Below are 22,855 nucleotides of genomic sequence, written 5' to 3'. Positions count from 1 at the left end.
AGTGATTCAAGATTTATACAACATTTGCATCCCATCTCTCAGGTAAGTGACTTTTCTGCCTCTGGGCAGTGAGATGGCTAATTGGATGGAGTGCTGGACGTGAAGGCAAAAAGATCCAAGTTCAGATGACTTTAAACACCTACTTGCTGTGTCATCCTGGGCAAGTCACTGACTCTGCCTCAGTTTCCTTATCTGTAAAGTAGGGCTAATAAAAGCACTTGCCTCCCAGGGTTGCTGTGAGGATAAAATGAGCTAATGTTTGTAAAGCGCTTTGCAAACCTTAAAGTGCTGTATAAATGTTGGCTATCATTATTAATTCCTTACAAGAGCCTTGTGAAGTAGGTATGGCAAGGATCACTTGATTCTCACTCAACACTCTGATCTGTGATTTTGTCAACACAGATTCTCCTTACAGAAGGGCAGCTCACAGCCTCTCCACAACTGTCTTAAGCAGGGATCATTGTCCCAGATGAGAAACTGAGGCAGACAGAGATTAAGGGTCTCATCCAGGGTCACACAACTTATAAGAAGCTGACTCCCACACCAGGGCTCTTTCTATGCAATTGTATTTGACCTTTGAAGTTCCTGTTTTCAAGGAATTTGGGGTCCAAGGAGAGAGAGACACTTCCCCCCCACTAAATCTATGTATAGAACAAAATACAAGTTATAATCGTGCAGAGATTACCCAAGTGCTGGAATGCCTGGCTTTTTAAAAACAAAGAACTCTGGATTTGGAATCAGAGGGCCTGGGTTCAGATCCTGATTCTTTCATTCACTGCCTGTATATGAATTGGGGCAAAATCACTTCATCTCTCTGGGCTTCTGAGGTCCCTTTGCTCCTGCTTTCTTATCCTATGAGTCTATGAAATGAAACTACCACAAATGGAAAAAAAAATTAGCAAGGTCCCTCCATTACACATTTGTAAGAGAGGGGGGAAAAAAAACCCTTCACCACTCCCAGACAAGTAACAGAAATAGACTCCCTATGTAATGTATGCAGCATTTCAGTCAAGAATGACATTTTTCTGGTTGACTTACAATCCTCAGAAAATTGGGAGTTGTCATGGAAATTCCGACACCAGCTGCACCCGCCCGGCATGGTGGGAGATGCCAGGCTCTGGGCTGGGGAGAAGCCCTGCAAGGGGGTGATTACAGTCATCTTGGCTCTGTCACGAGGAGCGTTTTGCAGCTGGTGAATGGAATGCAAGGTAATTCAGCTAATAGACAGCAGGTGGCTCCATCTGCCAAGAGAATCCTGCACCAGGTGGGAGCCCCAGGGTTGTGACATAGAGTCCTATCTGGTAGAAACTTTGGCTACAAAAGCTGGAACCACCATTTTTAGAACTAGAAAGGCTCCTAGCTATTTGTTCAGCCACTTTTTACAAATGAGGAAACTGAGGCCCCAAAGTCACATAGATAGACCCATGATGGCAGGACACTCCATGGATATTTCAGGTGTGGTTGGCCACTGACATTCCTTCTCCTTGATTTGTCAAAAGAGTTTTCTCCTGAGGGCATCAGACAGACACTGACTCTCTTAACTGCTTCATAGAATTATAGACAGAATTGCAAGGGCCTAAGATAGCCATCTTATCTGATGGAATACCTTCATCTGCAGCCACATGGGAATGGAATTATGGGGAGTAGCTGGGAATCATTACAGACTTAAGAGTCATTTGCAACAAACTCATGTAGACCCAGCTTGGACCCTCTTCTGGTCTTGGATCATTAAGTAGTCCCTATATTCTGACCCATAAACAGCCTTGATGAGCAACTTTCAAGGCCTTTTGGCACATTGCAGAGTGTGTCTGGGCAGGTATGGCTTTATCTTCTCCCCCTCTCCATATTGTGACAGAAAATGGTTGTTCTGGCTTCTCTTGGAGCATCTGGGCCAGAGGAGAGCGCCCGTCCAAAAATGGGTCGTAATGAAGAATCAGGACAATCAGGGCTGACCCATGTACCCAAACAACTCTCCTCCATTCTTAATTTAACTACCATGTCTTCGAAGGACAAGGAAAATGATTAATCTGGATGCTACGTCTTCTCCTCTAGAGGTAGATCTAAACAAATGAGCCTGTGGCTGGGGGCAAGAGGAGAATCACAGACTGTGGAGGTGGAAGGGCCCCCCTAGTCCAATCCCCTTATTTTATAGATGAGGTCACAGAAGTTCAGAGGAGGGAAATGATTTGTCCATGGTGGAAAACAGCAAAGACTGAGATAATTGAGAAGTCCCTGAAGAAGCAATCACTTCCCAATACGTGAGGTGGCATGAAAAAAGCCATCTGGTCAGAAATCACTGGTTTGTCTTGGGGTATATAAAATTTCTGTGTGCTTAAGGGGAAATCAGGGAGCAGACGCAATCAGCTGGGGGTAACCGTGGTGAAATAGACCCTTCTGGACTGGAGGATTCAGAGCTGGTGGGGGCCTTAGGGACCACCTGGTCCCATTCTCTGATCTTACAGAAGAGGAAAGCGAAGCCCAGAGAGGGGTCACACAGGTAGAAAGTAACTCTGCTCTGACTGCTGACCTCCCCGGCTTCCTTTAAGTCCCAACTAAAATCCTGCCTTCTCCAGGAAGTCTTCCACCACCGTTCTTAGTGCCTGGGCCTTCCCTCTGTTCATTATTTCCCATTCACCCCTTACACGGCTTGCTTTGCATTTATTTGTTTGCAGTTGTCTCCCACGTTAAATTGGAAGCTCCTTGAAGTCAGGGACTTTCTTTTGCTTTTTTTTTTTAAATCCACAGCACTTAGCACAGTGCCTGGCACATAGTAGGTCCTTAATAAATGTTTGTTATTAGGGGCAGCTAGGTGGTGCAGTAGATAGAGTGCCAGGCCTGGAGTCAGGAAGACTCAGCCTCTTGAATTCAAATCTGGCCTCAGGCACGTACCAGCTGTGTGACCCTGGACAAGTCACTTGACTTTGCCTCAGTCATGTTTCACTCTTTGTGACCCCATTGGGCTTTTCTTGGCAAAGATATTGGAGTTGTTTGCCATTTCCTTCTCCAGCTCATTTTCCAGATGAGGAACTTGAGGCAAACAGGGTGAAGTGACTTGCCCAGGGTCACACAGCTAGTGTCTAAGGCTGGATTTGAACTCACAAAGTTGAGTCTTCCTGACTCCAGACTATTAGGTCATCTGAAAATCGATGAAGTATGAGGGGAAGCTAGGTATCGAAGTGGATAGAGCTCTGGCCTTGGAGTCAGGAGGACCTGAGTTCAAATCCGGCCTCAGAGATTTGACACTTACTAGCTGTGTGACCGTGGGCAAGTCACTTAACCCCAATTGCCTCACCCCCAAAATTGATGAAGTAAGGTATCAGTCAGAAGCCTTGCTAAGGGGGAGAATGGAAGTGATGCAGCAGCTTCCCCAAGGAGTTACTGGATTAGATCAGGCTCAAGAATGTCAGCCTCAAGGACTGTTGGCCTGGCACATTTTTCAAGCATCAAATTCACTTAAAAAACCAAGCCCTGGAGGGGCTGCTCTCCCCTCCCGCAGTTCAGCTATTAAACTTTCAAGTAACCACCAGAAATGCTTGATGAGTTGGGTCTGAGCCCAGTCATGTGCATCCTGGTTAGAGCAGCGAGGACCGGGGAGCGCCAGGCTCAGGCAAGCATCAGTCATGAGCTCTTTGTTCTGTGCGTGTGACAGTTCTATGACAAAGGAAGAAAGGGGGAAACTAGGAAGGCTGAGGCATCACAGATTATAGAGAGAAGGTCCCAGCATACCTTATTGTTCTGTGTGGTATTTAAACAAATGATTTAACACACGTAAAGCACTTTGCAAACCTTAACGTGCTATATAAATACTAGTTATTATTACTATTGCTATTATTAGTAATAGTAATCCTCAAAGGGGGCACCCCAGCTAGGTGGCACAGTGGATAGAGTCAGGAAGACTCTTTTTCCTGAGTTCAAATCTGGCCTCAGACACTTGTCAGCTATGTGACCCTGGGCAAGTCACATCACCCTGTTTGCCTCAGTTTCCTCATCTGTAAAATGAGATGGAGAAGGAAATGGCAAACCACTCTAGTATCTTTACCAAGAAAACCCCAAATGCGGTCACAAGAGTCAGACATGATTGAAAAATAACTGAACAACAGCAAATCCTTTTATAACACCAGTACTTGGGGACAGGACTATAGCAATTTTTTTGAGCAGTAGATTGAGAACTGGGCCTGGAATCAGAAAGACCTGAGTTCAAATCCAGCCTCAGACACTTAGCTAGCTGTGTAATTCTGGGCAAATCACTAAACTTTTGTCTGCCTCAGCTTCCTCAAATGTAAAGTAGAAATAATAGCACCTACTTCACAGGGTTGTTGTGAGGCTCAATGCAATATTTGTAAAGCATTTAGCACAGTGCTTGGCACTTAACAAATGCTTATTTCCTTCCTTTTAAACCATCTTCACTTTGTCAGTTTTTTTGTAGAAAATGGCCACATTCTGTCCCCTTATATGAGAGCCTGGGCCCAAGGCCTCCACTCTCAGAACAGTATATTACTAGAACAGGGCCACAGTGATGATGATAAGAATTGTTGACATTGGCGTGATGTTTTAAGGTTTTGCAAATACAATTAAATTCAATAAACATTGATGAAGCACCTACTATGTGCAAAGCACTGTGATAGGCAGTTATGATACAAAAATAAAAAAAGAAACAGTCCTTGCCCTTGAGGGTTTTCATTGGAGGGGAGAGGGAGGTACATAAGATAGGTTGAGAGGGGCACCCCTTAGGTATGTCAGACCAAAGGTCACACTCTGTAAGCTCATCGAGTTATTTGAGGACTCCATTGATTGACCCCTTCATTTCCCAGAAGATACAGAGCTCCTTCTAACCCAACAGTCAGCAACTCAAGGCACCAGCACAATCAATGGGGATGGGCAGTAGGAACCATGGGGAGGCCTAAATTATAGATTGGTTTGAAAGGAAAAAACATGGCAAGAAAGAAAATAGAAGAAAAAGGTAAAAAGAGAAGAAAGGGAAGAAAAATGAAGGCTGGACTTTGGAGAGAGAGGGAAAGAACTGGGAGGGGGATAAAGGGAAAGAAATAAAAAGCATTTAGCCGCAGTTCCCAGCAGACATTGTCTGAGGCTCAAGGACACAGATGGCCCATTTATTATTGTTATTGTTATTGTCTTCTATATGCACACCACCTCACCTGTCCTCCCTTCCCTTCTTGTGATGGGGAGTGGGGAGGGGGTGGGAAGACTTCACGGAAGAAGTTTTTCAAACACCCAATGAGAGGGAAGAAGAGAGGAGAGAAAGGGAGAGGGAGAGAGAGAGGGAAAGAGGGAGAGGAGGGAGAAAAGAAGAGGAGAAGAAGAGAGGGAGAGAGGGAGAGAGGAGAGCGGGAAGGAGAGACAGGTGAGAGAGAAGAGAAGAGGAGAGAAGAAAAGAGGGAGAGACAGAGAGGGATGAGAGAAGACAGAGGCAGGGGAGAGAATGGTTGGACATCTGAAAGAGTCTCTATCCCTGACCCAAAGGAAGGAAGGGGAAATCAGAGGGGTATCTTGGCCAGAAGGGAAGGTCCCTCCTATATCAGGCTCTATGGTGCAGAGATGGGCTTGCCCTTTGTGGATTCTGCTGCTGCCCCGTTTGCTGGTTGGGGGTATCATGAACTGCTAGACAGCCAACCTTAGTCCGCACAGCTAAAGTTTACCCCTAAAATGAGAACATTCTCAGTGATGTGGTACTTCATTGTTGAATTGTTGAATGACCTTAATATTAAGGATTAAGAATATGCCTTATAAATAGGGGTATGCTGGAGTCACCTCAAACTGGCTTATGAGAGAGCCAATTGTTAAAATTTCAGTTTGAGCGTTTCTACCTCGAAATTCACCCCCTCCCCCAATCAGGACTGGAGTTATTGTTTTGTTGTTTGTCTAGACTTTAAAAAGTGCAAGTAAATGCAGATGTCTTAAAAGTATATAGTGCGCAAAGCCCCACCCTGCCCCGCCCCCCAGGTGGTTGTTAAACATTAACCAGCACACCTCTTTTTTGTAAACCTTGAAGAGCTAGGGCATGACTCAAGCTAATCCTATTGAGATATGGTGCAAATATGATTGTCCCCATTTTACACATGAGGAAACTGAGGCTGAGAGGTAAAATGACTTGCCCTGTTACGCTGTCCACTAGCTGTGAGACTTTGAACAAGTCTCTTCATTTCTCAGGAGCTCAGTTCCCCCACTCGTTGGTGAGGGTTCCTGGAAGCTGTTTCCTCTGACCAGAGCCTGACTCTGGGTATCTCTCTTGGTCTCTTGTCCCTGCGGGATCCAGAGTCTTTCCATTTCCAAGTAACATGGCCAGTGGGGGCTGGGAATGGGGGGAAGGAGAGAGAAATCCCTTTCCTCTCCTCATCCCACCAGCCAAGAGCAAATTCCTCCTTTCTAGACCTCTCTCTGGTTCCTGGCTTGGAACTCTTCTCTCACCAGGGCTTAACTAGTTAAAACTGGGGGTGGGGGAGGGCGTGGTTAATTAGTTTCCTCAGCCAATCCCTCTTGTTCTCTTTCACTCCATCAGAAAAAGGTGCTCTCACATCCTAAAGAGGTCTGACAAATCTCTCCAGTCAGTTGAACCTTCAGGGAGATGAATACCCTTTGATTAGGTCCAGCTGAGTCTGGGGAGGGTCCATGGACTCCCCCTCCCCTTTACATGTGGAATAACCAAATTGGAGCAGACGATCTCTAAGGTCCTTCCAGGTCTAGCCTTCCACCTAAGGGGAAGGGAAGGAAACAAACATTTATGAAGCACCTGCTATGTGCCAGGCTCTGTGCTAAGAGCTTTATAATTATTATTCTTATTTGATCCTCACCACAACCCTGCCAGGTGGCTGCTGATATAATCCTCATTTTACAGACAAGGAAACTGAGGCAAAGAGAGGCTAAGGGACTTGCCCAGGGTCATGCAGCTGGGAAGAGTCTGAGGTCAGATTTGAACCCAAGTCTTCCTGACTCCAGGCCCGATGCTCTATTCATCACATCACCAGCTACCTCATGGTTATTAAGTCCCAATGCTGGTCCTTGAACCTGAGTGTTTAGATTTTGAGGCTGGCATTCTTTCACTCCAGCATCCCTCTTTTCCAGACTGCGAGTCCACCAGGAAAGCAGGAGATTAAAAGGGAGCAGGTACATCTCAAGGTCTAAGTGAGTTGCTAGGCAGCATCAGATCCCATCCGTCTCCTGGGAACCTCGTTGCTTATCTATAACATCCACATGAAAAATGGAAGAAAACTCTGGCCTTGGGGCTGGACAGTTGAACAGGGAAGAGCTGACTACAAAGGCTCAGCGTCCTGAATCTTGGGTTTCCTTAGTAGCATCGGCTAGAGAGCCAGGATGCAGGAGGCCACCAGCCTTCTTTACATGCTGCTGATGGAGAGTGAGCCTGTGTTCAGAGAAGGGGCCTTGTATTCCTCAGTGCTCCTAGTGTACCTATGCCAAGTCCAGGTACTCAGGATTGGTTGATCAAAAGCTTGTCTTCCTCCTGTCAGGCAGGCCTGGTTCTGTCCTTAGCACTAATAGAAATTCCTGAGGTTCCGGCGCCTTCCAAGGAGGCTTCCATCTTGTATGTTAAAGCACCACTGGTGAGGCTTTCCGTCCCCATCTGTCCAGTGGTTCTCTAAGCCTTGCCTGGTGGCCCTCCAACAGTTATTGCTGGAGATTTTGCCCAGGGTGTCAGCATTGGGATTGGGGGGGGGGTGGCTACTTCCTGCTGAGGACCATTGGCTTGCCTCTTGGTTCTTGGTGGGCTCAGGTTTCATGGCATAGCCCGGCTTTCTCACTTAGCTCTGGCTGCCCAGGGTCATGGAACCACTATGGATCAGAAGCAGGACTTCCTCACTCCAAGGCCTATCCCCTACACTATACCATGCTTAAGGTTATACTATCCTGCCCCTCCGCACCCAAAATGGAACCTGGGGAGCAGATACAGCATGGTACGTAGTGGAGAGCGTGCTGGTGTTTTGGAGTCAGGAGAGACCTCGGTTTGAATCCTACCTCGGACACTACCTTGGACCATGGGCAAGGCACTTAACTTCTGTACCTCTGTTTCCTCATCTGTAAAATGGGGACAATAATACCACTGATAGTACTTATTGATGAGGCTTAAAGAAGATGTATATGTGTGTGTGTGTGTGTGTGGTGTGTGTGTGTGTATATATATATTTATTTATAATACTCCACAAACCATGAAGTACTATATAAATGTGGGTTATTATCCTGAGACGTCACCAGTCATCTTGACTCTGTCCTGCTACTGGACGGTGACTAAATCTGGAAGACAGGCCAAGGATTTCGTGAAACTCTGCCGTGCTCAATCCAACTTCTGCTTGAATCAAACATTAGTGTAGGCCATTAATCCATCAATGAGCATTTATCCTCCATGGGGGGTGCCATGCTAGGTGCTGGTGATACAAATGCAAAGAATGAGATGGCCCCTACTTACAAGAAGCTTATGTTCTATTGGGGAAGACCACAAGCACATATACATACACACACACACACACACATATACATATATATATATATATATACACACACACACACACACACACACACACACATACACACATATACATATACATACATATATGTATACACACATATACATATATATACATATATACACATATACATATTCAATAATATACATATGTATATTATTGAAAGGGGGTGAGAATATCTACTCTATTCACCCTGTCCCCCCCCCATATACACTACCTGAAATTCTATCAGGGAAAAATCAGTCCTCTAAGCTATCAGTCATTAATACCTTAGCGTGAATTAGTTCATCAATTTGCTACTTTCTGACAACTAGAGGGCAGGCAGCTTCTGAGGGAATGAGAGTTTTTCCACTGGTGCTGGAGGGTGGGAGGCACACGGGATGCTTCAGAGGGCAGCGGTTACTCAGTGTGTGAAAGAGAGGATTACTGTAGGGTAAGGGAGCCAGCATATAAAAGAGAAGGTGAGAGGTTATGAAAGCTAAACCTTAGCTGAGTTTTGCCAAGGAGCCTGGTTCCCCGCCAACGCTTATTTAAGAATTCATTGTTGGCTCTCATTGGAGGAAAGAAAAGAATCAGTTGTTTTCTCATAGCAGGTCAATTGTGAAAGGCATTTCCATCCCTGGGTCCCCTGTGTTTCTTTGCTGACCCTTTCCAAGGGCAGAATCATTTCTCAATTCTACTGAATAACATGGTGGAGGCAATAAACTGCACCTGCTCTTTTGACAATGAGAAAAACAAAAATATATGTGTGTGTGTATATATATATATATATATATATATATAAATATATATATATATAATATATATATATATATAATATATATATATTATATATATATATATAATATATATATATATATGTATATATTTCCCCCTAGTTAGATAATAAACAAGCCAGATTTTGTTTTTCTAAATCAAATCTTCAGTTTTGGTGGATCATAAGTTTCAAGCTGGAAGGGGTCATCAGAGGTCATCAAGCCTTCTCATTTACTGGTAAGGAAAGGGACATCCAGAGGGATGAACTGACTTTTCCAGAATTCACTCAGGCAGTAAGTGTTGGAGCTGAGATTCAAACTCAAGGCCTTTGATTCTAGAACTCTAGAACCAAATTCTAGAAACACAAGTTCTTCCCACCATACAACATGCCCAGACTTATATATTCGGAAGATTATATTGGCATTTATGTCACCAGTTAGGAGGCTGTTGGAATAGTTTGGGAGAGAGGTAGTAAGGGGCTTAACTGGGGTGGTGAATGGGGCAGAGGGGACACAGATACTATTTGTGTTGCCATAGATAGTAGTGATGGGACACAGTAGATGATAAAGTGGATGGGACACAGGAATCAGAAAGATCTGAGTTCAAATCTAGCCTCAGGTATTTCCTAGCTTCATGACCCTGGACAATTCACTTAACCTTCTGTCCACATCAGTTTCCTCATCTGTAAAGTGGAAGCAATAACAGCACCTACCTCCCAGGGTTGTTACAAGGATCAATTCAAATAATATCTATATCTATGTACATATACACACACATAGACATACATATATACACATACGTACATAAACATACACATACATATATATATATATATATATATATATATATATATATGTGTGTGTGTGTGTGTGTGTGTGTGTGTGTGTGTGTATATTTTTTGGTGTGAGGCAATTGGGGTTAAGTGACTTGCCCAGAGTCACACAGCTAGTGAGTGTTATGTGTCTGAGGCCAGATTTGAACTCAAGTCCTCCCGACTCCAGGGCTAGTGCTCTATCTACTGTGCCACCTAGCAGCCCCTCAAATAATATTTGTAAAGCTCTTAGCACATTGCCTGGCACATAGTAGGCACTTAACAAATGCTTGTTTTCTTCTCTCTTGGGTTACAAATAAAATCGAATTAATGTCAGCTCATTTCACACACCCCCTTCCAAGTGAGAGAAGAGAATTCTAACCTTTCTAACTTCCTCTACCCTTTGGCCTGAGACTGAGATCTCTTCCTCATCCTAAGAAGAAAACTTCCTAGTCGGATTCCTGTTGTGCAGTTAGAATAACCAGAGCTTTTTACCCCCCAGTTGTACTCTTTGTCAGACACCAAAATGGACACAAGGAAGTGTACATGTCTGGGTCGACCCCAGAGGTTTTGTGTGAAGAGTAAACAGGATCAGAATAACAACTAGGACATGAAAAAAGGACAAAAGGACGAAGAGCGATAGCTGTTGAGTCCGTGGTGAGAGATGGGAAACCAAATTGCATTTTCTCAGCATTCTGGTAGAGAGACTGTTCCAGGGATGTGCTGATAAATGTTTAACCACCTGCTCTCCAGAAAAAAATGCATTAATAACATTTTCTTTATAACTTTCTTAAGTCTAGACAGCCGACAAGATAATAAATCAAGCCCTAATTGGTAGCTTTTGCTGATTTCTGAGGTGTAAATGCTCACACTGAAAATTTAATAATTGACTCTCTTGAACTGGTCCCAGCCGGCTCCAGCACACCCTCGGTGCAGGCTATAAACTATTCTTTCTGGATGCCTAGCGAGGAGAGACGAGAGCCTGAGGCATCAGAAACATCACAGGAAGCTGTGTGGGGCTTAGCCTTGATTTTTGGATAGGGAGGATGAGTGCTCTTGTGAAGAGGAGAAAAGGAGTCTTCAGGGAGGGCAAGATTGAAGGTGAGAGAGAAAGATGGAACAAGGTGAGGGAGAAGACAGAGGGAAGGGGAACCCAGAGCTTGGTGGTTTGGGCTTTGGCTTCTTCGAATTGGTGTCAGACACCCAAACTGAAATTTAATTGACTTCGCTGGATGCCAGTAAAGTTCTTCCTACAGTATGTATCGAGTATCCTCACTGCCTTCAGGTTTAAAACTGCTCAGCCTGACATTCAAGGCCCTGCACAGTCTGGCTGCAACTTACTTTTTCAGTCTTATTTCATGTTTATTTTCCCTCCCTGTACTCCAGGTTCTAGCTAAGACCCTGTTCCTCTTCTTATCCTGCCCCTTCTGCCCCCGTGAATTTGCAAAGGTCACCCTGGCCTGAAACAGACTCCCTGAACATCACTATTTCCTACAAGGACCAGCTTGGCTCTGTGGGAAATTCTCACAAAGACTTACCTCACCTTCTAGTGTCTTCTGTCAGCCTATCTTTCTTGAACCTTGCCTAGCTACCCCCCTGGCCCAGCTCAGAATGACCCCTTCCTCCCCAATCCTGACCTTTTAACCATTTATCAGGAGAGGCAGTATGGTGTAGTGGATAGAGCGATAGTCCTGGAGCCAGAAACACCTGATTCAAATCTTGCCCCTGATAGAGTTCTCTCTAAACGTCTGTCTCCTTAGGCAAAAAAAGGGGTGTGTGTGGGGGGGTTGACAGCTCCTGACTGTGTGACCTTGGATGAATCACTTAAACTTTCCATTGTTCCCCACCTCCAACTCTAAAATTCTAAGTCATTAAGCAGGGGCTGACTTGCTTTCATAGTAGAAGTTCCTCACACAAGCCTGGTTTTAAAAAAAAATCACTTGCTAAATTAACTTTAATTATATTTATTTGGGTTCATGTTTCACTCTCTTATTAAGCTATAAATTCTTTTGAGAGCAGGGACTATGGTTTTTGGGGTTTTTTTAACTTTTTCTTTCTAGTGCTGTATAGGTACATGGTATACGTTCAATATTTACTGAACTGGATTGAATTGAATTCTGCATCTCGATCCTAGTTCTGCTTTCTGGTTGCCATGACAGCCCTTCACACATTGAACTATAAACTCCTCGAGGGCAGGGATGTCTTTTGCCTACTTTTGTATCCCCAGTGCTTAGCACAATGCCTGATACATAGTAGGAGCTAAATGAATGTTTATTGATTAATGTGACTGTGCATAACGAACAGGTACATTCTCGGTCTTCACTCCAGGCTAAACAACCCTGTTCGAGAATCTCAAAGTTAGAAAAGAAACCTCAAGGGTCAGAGGTCACCCAGTTTAATCTGGTGGCATAGTGGATAGGGCACTGGATTTGAAGTCAGGAAGACCTGGGTTCAAAGCCTGCCTAGTTATATTTCCCTGGGAAAGTTACTTCACTTTTCTGTGCCTCAGTTTCCTCATCTGTCAAATGAAGAAGGTGGGCTTGAGATGGCCTCAAAAATCCTTTTTTTGACTCTAAATCTATGATCTTAAACCTGATGCAGGAATCCCTGATGAGGGATCTACCCACAAGACTACCCCTGAAGACAATCCACGAGAAGGCACTCCCCCCCCGCCCCATATTTCATTTCTGGATAGCTCCAATTGTCAGTCCTTTTACTTATTTCTCTTGTCCCATGGTTTCCAGTTCCTTCACCATCTTGTTACCTTCCCTCCACTGGATGCCTCTCAATTTGTCAACATCCTTGAAATAGGATATTGTAATGGAAAAAAACACGACTTCCTACTGACCCATTGCCACCAATGGACAGGTGAACCCAAGAGCCCCAGAAACAGCAGGGCCGCCCCACTCCCCAAGCTCACCAGCCCTGCTTCCAGCCTAGCCCCCACAGGCATCATCTATCGTGGCAACTTTGATGGGAAGGGGTCCACCATCCCTACCCCCAACAGCACCAACTAACAGTCAGCTGTGACCGAGGGTCAAGTACACCCAAGAATCCTGAGAGGAGCGGCACCCCCATGGCCACTGGGCCTGCTTCTAGCCCAGCCTGCTAACACTAACATCCTGGGGACCGCCATTTGTGAAATGCCAGTGACCTGAGGATTGCCTCTCCAGCTGCTATGCAGTCTTGCCTTTTTGGCAGCCACAACAAGGACATTCTCACCACCACAGGACTGACTAGACTGTCAGATGCTCAATACATGCACTTTTACCAAAGGATAGGACATTCGAGAAGATTCCTGGCCTTGATTCTGCCTTGTGGCTGTACCCTAAGGACCTCAGGGTCTTTCCATCTGACTTGTAGCTGGGAAGTCTCCTGTGTGTTCTCTCTGTTAGTAAGGGTGCCCCTTGAGAATAGGGAACTCCACGCTACACCTTTCTTCTGCGGTCCTGTCACTCCTTTGCTCAAACATCTTCAGAGGCTCCCTATTACCCTTTAAGCAATGGGTGGAAGTCTTCATCAGACTTCCTAACCATTAGAGCTATCCAAGCAATAGAAAGAGCTGTTTTAGAGGGCAGTGGGTTTCCCATCCTCAGGGGTCTTCAAGCAAAGGCTGAATGGTCACTTGTTGGGCACGTTTAAGAGAGGATTCAGATTCAGCTGTGGGTTGGACGAGATGACCTCTGAGGTCATTTCCAAACCTGAGATTTTGTTAAAAACAACCTCTTCATTTTACGGATAGGAAAACTGAACCATGAAGTGACTTGTCCAAGGTCAGACAGGTCACAGGCTAGGCAGAGCCAGGATTTGTGAGACATCTGGGTCCTTATGATTCCTTGGGTCAGGAAATCATGAGTTTGAATCCTGCCATTCTAGCTGTGTGATCCTGGGCGACCCATTTAACCTCTGTCCTCAGTTTCCTCATCTGTAAAATGGGGGTAATAATAGTGCCTACCTAGCAAGGTTGCTATAAGGATTATACAAGTGTGAATTTTTATTTTTGAACCCAGGTCTGCCTTTGACTTCAAATCTGGAGTTCTTTCCATGACATCAGGATGTCATTTCATCGAGTTGTAAAACCCCTGTGCTTTCACTTTGCTCCCTGATCTCAGGTATTTATTTTGGGAGGCATTTGGGGTTAAGTGACTTGCCCAAGGTCACACAGCTAGTAAGTGTCTGAGGCTGGATTTGAACTCAGGTCCTCCTGACTCCAGGGCCAGGGCTCTATCCCTTCTGCCACCTAGCTGCCCTGCTCCCACATCTTTTAAAAAAGATTCAGGATTGGTGCTAATTGTGATTTCTTGTTTTAGCACATCCACAAACAGGCGGGTTTGACAACAAACCTCCTGAATACTACAGCCCATGCACAGCAGGGCTCATAAGCACCAGGAGAAATTATTCCGATCCGTCCTCATTTAAAAGTCAGATCTACTTACCTTTCAGTGACTACACTATCCCCCTTCTCCTCCTCTTAATGGGCTCTGCAGCTTCAGATTTAATCTAGTGTTTTCTCCCACACAGTCCATCAATTTCTCCTCCTACTTAGAACTCAGCAGTAAAATCCGAAGACCTGCACCCTAGAGGCCTTGCTCAGACTTTCCCCTGCTTCCTAACACTTGGCATGATCTGGGCTTATAGATTGAGAGATTGTTGGAGCAGAAAAGAACCTTAGAGATTGAGGGCATGACTAGGGCAGGGCAAGGAGCACTTTGCCCTAGGGCACTGAAATTTAGTGGGTACAGAGAACACTATGCTGGATTGCATTTCCTTTCCTCACTTTCCCCATGGCTGCATCACCAGCCCTCCCGCCCCCTCTCCCTTCCCTGCAGAACTAGCTAGTCTTTCAACGCCCTGAAGGAGCTCATCTTTTGACACCCTGAAAACCTCAAAATATTCTATGGTGCGCCTCTTTCCCTCTGGTGGCCATGCCCCGAATGGCCTCCCTCTTCTCTTTCCTTACAGAAATTCCTAGATATGGCTCCTGTAGAGATTATCTGCAATAGTATCTTCTTTTTAAAAATTTTATTTATTGTTCTAATGTCTTCTTTTTGCTAAAGAATAAACTGATGCCTGGGAAGGAAATATGACTTACCCACGGATTCCACTAGCAAATGACAGTCAGTATTCGAACCCAGGTCTCTTGACTCCCTGTTCCATTCTCTTTCCCCTGCTTCAGAACCATAACCTTTTCCCTTCCTCCTCTTGGCCCTGAGCCATCTGAATAATACCAGGTTTCTGCCTAGTTCGGTTCCAGATGAGAAGGCTCCAAAGTTCACGGCAGTTTCCATTATCAGCTCCATTTACTTTGCAAAATAATAATAATAATATTAGTAATAATGAAGCCTAATTGGGAAGGAGTAGATGAGAAATTAGTCGCCATTTGCATGTGAAAGCCATTTTCCTGGATGCCTTTCAGGGCCACTACAGTGACTCCCGAGGACCTTGGAAAGCTGCCCGTGCATTGGGCCAGGCAAGCTGGCCTGGCTCAACTGGACTTCCCTGTGTCTTGTTCATCTAGACAAAAAGGAATGGTACATGAAAAGACAATGTCTAAGTGACCACAGATGGAGCAGCAGGGAGCCATTGACCATCAGAGGGTAGCCAGGGCATCCAGGGGACAGTGCCTGAGAAAATTAAACATCTAGGGCACTTTTAATAAAGAAAAAAAAAAGGCCCAGCATGGTACAATGGAATGAGGCCTGGACCTGGAGTCCCAGGGTTGGGGTTCAAATATTACCTCTGCTACTCATTACCTGCATGACCCCCATTCTAGGCCTCAGTTTCTTTATTTGTAAAATGAGTAACTGAAACGTAGTTGATCTTTAGGGCCTCTTCTCAATCCTATGGGCTAGAATGGAGGATGTATCAATAGCCAGAGAAGAGGAAAGGTCAATGAGAACAAAAGGACCCCCCAAAAATAACTGTCTTGGAAAAAGCACTGAATTTGGGGTCAGAAGCCCAGGGTTCAAGTCCAGGCTCTGCCACATACTACCTGTATGACCTTGGGCAAGTTGCTTAACTTCTCCTAGGCCTCAGTTTCCCCATCTGTAAAATGACAAGATATTTTCCTTTCTACCTTTGATCTGTGATCCAGATGAGGACTTATTGAGGGAGTGACTAAAACATTGCATTGAAATTAATTGAAATCTAAATAGTTACTAAGCAAGTTTAGTTGGTACATTGGGGTCCATTGTGAACGGGTTTTGTTTTTGTGTGTAATGTGAATGTTTTAATAAAACATTTTGAGAAATCCTATGAGTTCCTGAGGCTTAGAAAATTTTAATGACTTGAAAGCAAGAGAAAAGAATCTTGGAATAAAGTGAAAGCTTCTCCTTCGGGCCTTTATAAAGGGGATGTATTTTGGTGATCCCACTCCCCGCTCCCACCACCTTTTCAGTTGTTTTCACAGACTACTTGGTCATTTTGTTTGTAGGCTGGGTGATTTATTTTCTCCTTCTGCCTCACTTCTTCCTTCATCATTTCCTTCTTCTTTATGATTTGTTTTTTCCATAATTGCCTCCAATCTCACCCCTTTCTTTGGATAACTGCCCAAATATTGTTCCAAAAGCCTGATGAGGCCACTGCCCTTCTCAAAAAAAGCATCTGTGGCTACTTGTGTAGCAATGGTGAGGCGAGCTGGTGAGCAGGACAGTGCAGCCAGCTCCCCTGACTCATCACTGAGATGTTTTCCTGGTAGAAAGGCACTTTCTTCACTCTGAGATGTCATGACAAAGGAAGCTACTAGAATGAAGCATTTCTGGCCACGGAGGGTCCTAAGCAAAGGTGGACGGCTGCATCAGGGTGGGCCCAGCCCTCCTGGAGAAAGAACTCTGAACAAGAACATGAAGCCCACTCCCTCTTTTTTGGTGGAGAGTTCTCCGTTTACAATGCTACTTTTGTAGTTGTTGTTATTGAGTTATTTAAGTCATGTCAGACTCTCTATGACCCCATTTGGGGTTTTCTTGGCAGAGATACTGGAATGGTTCACCATTTCCTTCTCCAGATCATTTTACAGATGAGGAAACTGAGGCAAACAGGGGGAAGTGACTTGCCCAGGGTCACACACCTAGGAAGTGTCTAAAGCTGGATTTGAACTCGAAGATGAGTCTTCCTGACTCCAGGCCCAATGGTCTCTCCACTACTGAGATATGGCTATTTTAAATGTTTCTTTTGTAAAGGAGAGTTCTTTTGGGAGGACCACACATTTACTGGAAAATTACAATGATGTAAGAAAGCAAAGAGCATCAATAAATTGACAACAAAAATACCTCCAGAGGTATATACTGCTCTGATAGTTGGTCATCAACTACTGTTATGGGAAGAAAAAAGCACTGATTTCAGAGTTGGTAGACCTGGGTCCAAATCCCTCCTCTGACACCGACCTTGAACGAATCACTTAACTTCCTTGTGCTTCAGCTAGGTGGCGCTACAGTGAGTAAGTAGAGTGCAGGGTCTACTCGCAGAGATTGGGAACTTACTACCTAGAGGTCACATGTGCCCCTCTAGGTCCTCAGGTGCAGCCCTTTGATTGAATCCAAACTTCACAGTTCTGTTTCCCTCCGCTGTTCAAGTCAGGAAGACCTGAGCTCAAATATGACCACAGACACCTGCTGGCTGTGTGACTCTCAGGTTCCCCATCTGAAAAATGGAGACAAAAATAATGCCTGCTTTCCGGGGTTGTTTTGAGGATCAAATGAGATAATATTTGTAAAGCATGTGCTTTGGCACATAGTAGGTACTTAATAAAGACGCAGCTAGTTGGCTTAGTGGATAATCAGGTCTGGAGTCAGGAAGACCTGAATTCAAATCCTGCCTCAGACACTAACTAGCTGTGTGACCCTAGGCAAGTCACGTAACTCTGCTTGCCCTAACTCATGGGAGAAGGAAATGGCAAACCACCCCAGTATCTTTGCCAAGAAAACCTCACAGACAGTATGGTACATGGGATCATGAAGAGTCACATATGACTGATATGACTGAACAATGATAACCTTCCAATTTCCTTCTCAGCAAGATGAGGGCGTTGGACAAATGGCCTGTGAGGTCTCTTCCAGCTTGAAGTCTGTGATTGGATGATCTATGGATCCCACGAGAGAATATGATTTTCTTTGATTTTAAGAGGAAAAGAAAGGTCTGTGAATCATCATTTTACTGAACTTGCCTTCCTGGTCAGGGGTTGCCCCTGAACCAAGAAACCAGAAAGATCTGCCCCTCTTGGTAGATGACTGTCACTAACAGGAGAGCTGGCAGAAGGGCGAGATGGGGGATTTTCAGGAAAGTCACTTAATGCGCTCAGATAATGAAATTTAACTTGCAAATTTCCTTCTAATTGGCTTGGACTCAACACTGTTGTATGGATTAAAAACTGGCAGAAAGCCGGTAAACTACATATCTAGTTCAGTGAGTCTTGCTAAGTTCATCCTTATTAAATGCTTGTGTTAAGGGAAAAAGGAAACCCACGTGAATGAAATTGCAGCAGTAGTTGTAGGTGTTGCTGATGCCAGGGGGCCAGAGGAGAAGGATGCAGCATCTCAACTCTCAATTACCTGGGCACCAGTTTGGAGAGCAGATAGTGCCAGACTTGTCATCAGGATAAAGCTTGCCTCTGGCACTTTCGAGCTGGGGAAGTCACTTGGTTTCTTTGAGATTTAGGCAACTATCCATCCTGTGGGTTGGCCATGGCAAATGTATAATTCAGTCCTGTATTTCCCTACCACAGTCCTCTGGGTCATCTTTCCCTTTGATCAAAGAGATGTAGAGTAGATATCCTGCAGATCAGAGTTTACATTTGGTACCGTCCATTGAACACTGTATTGAACTTAGCTGTGTTCCCCTCCCAACCCTCAGAGGAAGTTAAACAAACCCCCTTCAGGGCAGGAATTGTGTGCAGGATTCCATTTTTGTGTCTCTAGGACCTAACACTAGTAGGCACTTTATAAAGGCTGAGTTGAATTGGTTGAATTTGATATCAGTCTAAGAAAAATAGAATTAGGAAGGTTAGTCTGCTGTAGAAAGGAGCAAGAAAGAAAGGACAGAAGCAATAATATCAGCTAACATTGATATAGCACTTCAAAATTCACAAACCTCTTTGCAAATAGCTCATTTGAGATAAGGAAGGAAGTAAAGCAAGAAGGAAGGAAGGATGGAAGGAAGAAATGAAGGAAGGAAAGAATGAAGAGTGGAAGGAAAAATAGAAAGAAGGAAGGAAGGACTGACCCATTCTCAACATCCTTTGTTAAGATGCCGAGGATGGGTAGGAAAACATCTGCAATGTCTTCTCAGTTCCTTGAACATACAAATGGACAGAACTATGTTTCAGTTAAAAGAACAAACCGTGGAAAGGCTTTATCTATATTACTTGTATCTAACTCTCCCTTTAGCTTATCCAGTCACTGGCCCTGTTTCTAGGTAACAGACCCCAAAAGATACTGCTAAAGGTGGGATTGACTTCGATTTTGAATTCATTATACTACAGGACAGGAAGCAATCCTTCTTGATGTGTTTCTCCCTTCCCTCATATTCCAATCCATTGCATTCTGTTATATTCTATTGTATTGCATTCCATCCCATCCTATTCCATCCTAATCCATTCCCCTCCCCTCCCTTCCACACTATTTCATCTCATTCCATTCTTATTCTTTTCCACATCTCAAACTTCACTATGTTCATAGCACCTCGTTAGCTTCCGGAAATACAAAGATGAAAAATGACACAATTATAATGGGGAGGGGGGAATGTGATATGAACAGAAATCAGTATAACATTAGGTAGACTTGATAAGGCAAAGGAGAGACTCAGGCAAAATGGTTTTAAGAAAACTGAGGGGGAGAGAGCTCACTTTCTTCTGGGCGAAGATTCAGAGAAAGTTTTATCAAAGAGGCAACACCCGGCCATGTACTTGAATGCAAGCTCCCCATCACATTTTTGCCTTTGTATCCCTAGCGCTTAGCACATTGTCTTTTTCTTAGGAAGCTCTTAATAAATGCTTGTTGACTGAATGATTATTGAGAAAAGAGAGGCATTTCAATGGGCAAAGATGTGGAGGGAGTATGCACTAGAAATTACAAATGCCTGGAGGTGGGAGACAGAGTGAGATAAATGAACAGCTCAGGAGTCTGGTTTAGCTGGAACATGAAGAACGAGATGGGCACTAATGTCGAATAGGTCTGGAGAGGTGGGTTGGCTCCAGACTTTGGATGTCAGGCTAATGAATTTATACTCTATCCTATATACAACAGGGAGTCAAGAGGTGTGGAGGGAGATTATTTTGACAGTTGTGCAGAATATTGGTGTCAAACTCAAATAGAAATGGATCTCTGAAATTGGCATATTGACCTAGAAAATCACAAATTAACATCTATGTTGAATTGTATTTTTATTTATTTTGTTAAACATTTCCCACTTACATTTTCACCTGGTTCAGGCTGCACTGGAGAGCTATGTTGGTGTGGGCTGAGTCTGCCACCGGTACAGAGAATAGATCAGAAAGGGGAGAAACAGGAAGTAGGGAGGTCAGTGTAGTCCTCTGGCAGCAAAGACCAGCATTGGGATAGTGACCTGATGAGCAGAGAGAAGGTGGTGGATGCAAGAGAGATGTGGGATGATGTGGATGTGGATGAGGGAAAAGGAAGAGTGGAAGCTGACTCAGTGGTTATGAAGTTTGAGGACTTGGAGGATGGAGGTGCTCTCAACCAAAAATAGGGAGGGTTTAAGGAATCTGGAGAAAGGGTGGGTTTAGGAGCAAATCAAATGAATTCCTTTTTGGAAGTGTTGAGTTAGACATATCTATGGGGCATCCTGGAGGAGATATTTAATAGGCAGCTGATCCTGGGTGACTGGAATTCAAGAGGGAGATTAGGGCTGGATCTACAGATCTAATAAATACTTGCTGACTGATGAGCCCCATTATAAGGTTGTGTCTATACATATATAATCTATTCTGAAAAAAATCAAGCAATCTGGCTGCTTACTGGCACATAGACCCAAATGAATAGTGATTGGCTGAATTTTGGGCTTTTCTACAGGTAGAAGTGTCATCTTAGAAGAAATTTAGGTAAATCTACCTATGTTTGCTGACCTAAAAGATGTGTACTAATGCTGTCTTGTGTTAATGAAATTAACTCATTTCTTTGATACCATTCCCCAACAGGCCCAGTTTTGTCAAAATAATGCTGTTTGAGCAGAAACTCTACTAGCCCTTTCAATATCCCATGCCAGTCCTTCCCTCCGCCCCACTTGCTAATGTCCTCATTCTCCTTAAATTGGCTCCTATTGGCTAATCTTTGCACGTGCTCAGTTCCCCAGCAGGGGAGCCATCAGCTCCTAGAGGGAAGAGAATACTTCATTTGTGCCTTTGTATTTCCCAACATCTGAACTATTTTGAGCAAGGGAATAATGTAGTTAGACTTGTGCCTTAGGAAGATTTATTTGGGGAGCTGGTAAAGGACGGATTGGTGAGGAAGAGAGGCCAGTTAGGATGCTGTTCTAATAGTCTAGGACAGTTGTGATGGAGAGAGCAGGGGGAGGGTGGAGGAGATTGGAGATACAGCCATGCACTTTATGGGAATTCATTTTTTTTAAGGGGGGAGGTGGAGACTAGGCCTATCATTTTACTGGTATAAGGAATTCCCAGAGGAAACTCTGTACCAATGCAGGTCAGTATCTGCTCTGCAACTTAGCAGAGGTTGTGACTTGCCCAGGTCACCCAGACAGTAGGTGTCAGAGGTTGGATTTGAACCCAGGTCTGCCTGATTCTGAAGCCAGCTCTCTATTCACCACACCAGGCTGCTTCTCAATGTAGATGAATGAGGGTGAGGCAGTACAGCATAAAATCAGAGAAATTAGTTTTTAAAAATATACATGTAGATTAGTTCATATGTGTATGGATGTGTTTTTCTTTCCCCAGATGGCTTGGCTCTAGCCTTCCCTTCATTGCAGTATCAGTGCCTGGGGTGCCGGGTAACAGACATCCAAGGACCGTGTTGGTGGTGGGGTGCACCCCCCCTTCCCAAGCCTTTTGGGCTCTGACCTTGCCTTGGTCTTCAGCCTCCAAGGGCCGCCAGCCGCCCCCACTCACCTGATGGTAGATGCTCTCCCAGGTCTCTCGCAGGGCTCCCCAGTTGCTGATGCTAGAGGCTTTCTTCTCTAGGTAGACCCTCAGATGTTCCTCCAACTCCCTGTTCACCTGCTCCAAGGCATGGACCTTCTCAATGTATTCTACCATGCAGCCATTCAGGGACTCGAAGAAGACGCCCCTGTTCTTGTCCAGTCCTGGGCTCAGAGCGAGGGCTGTGGACGAGCTCCGCAGACCCTGCAGAAAGACGCTGCTGATGCCCAGGGCCCGGCGGGACACACGGGTGCCCAGGCTGCTCACTCCTCCGGTTGGCACTGCCCCCACATACACCCCGGGAGGTCTGGGGAGGCTGCTCAGGTTATTCCCTACCACACTGACCCGGCAGCCTGAGGCCCCTGGACTCTCAAGGCTGGATGAGGGGTGGGACCCCAAGAATGAAGACCGACGCCTTGGGAAGGGCATGTTGGCACTGGAGCCTGCCGGGCACTGCCTCTCCCTTCTGTCATCCGCTGGCCCAGATGAGGCAGTGGTTTGTTGGAGGGGGTATTGTTTCTTTGTTTTCTGCCCCTCTGCCTCCACCCACTGGTCCCGTTGCCTCTGACACAAGGCATTCTGGAAAGCTGTCAGATCAGGGTCCCGGGCCCCATTGTTCCGGGCCTTCCACCGGCTTCCTCATTCAGGGCGGCTGAAAGGAGATGCTTCTGGGACTTGGGCCTCTGC

General features: G+C 45.0%; 1 protein-coding gene across 2 annotated transcripts in view; it reads right to left on the bottom strand.

The window, feature by feature from the left end:
* The window catches only part of BFSP2 (beaded filament structural protein 2), a 63,155-nt gene extending 40,517 nt beyond the window's left edge, over window positions 1-22,638 (bottom strand). For both annotated transcript variants that reach the window (XM_020987293.2, XM_078151598.1), the window contains exon 1: window positions 22,139-22,638. In XM_020987293.2, the coding sequence (XP_020842952.1) occupies window positions 22,139-22,597 (459 nt within the window). In that variant the 5' untranslated portion in view covers window positions 22,598-22,638. The remainder of the gene's footprint in view (window positions 1-22,138) is intronic.
* Window positions 22,639-22,855: the final 217 nt, after the last annotated feature.

The sequence above is a fragment of the Phascolarctos cinereus genome, unplaced genomic scaffold (assembly GCF_003287225.1).
Source record: "Phascolarctos cinereus isolate Bilbo 61053 unplaced genomic scaffold, phaCin_HiC Scaffold_1;HRSCAF=81, whole genome shotgun sequence".
Taxonomy (NCBI): Eukaryota; Metazoa; Chordata; class Mammalia; order Diprotodontia; family Phascolarctidae; genus Phascolarctos; species Phascolarctos cinereus.
The sequence above is the reverse complement of the archived record's forward strand: the minus strand, read 5'-3'. Positions and strand labels throughout refer to the sequence as shown.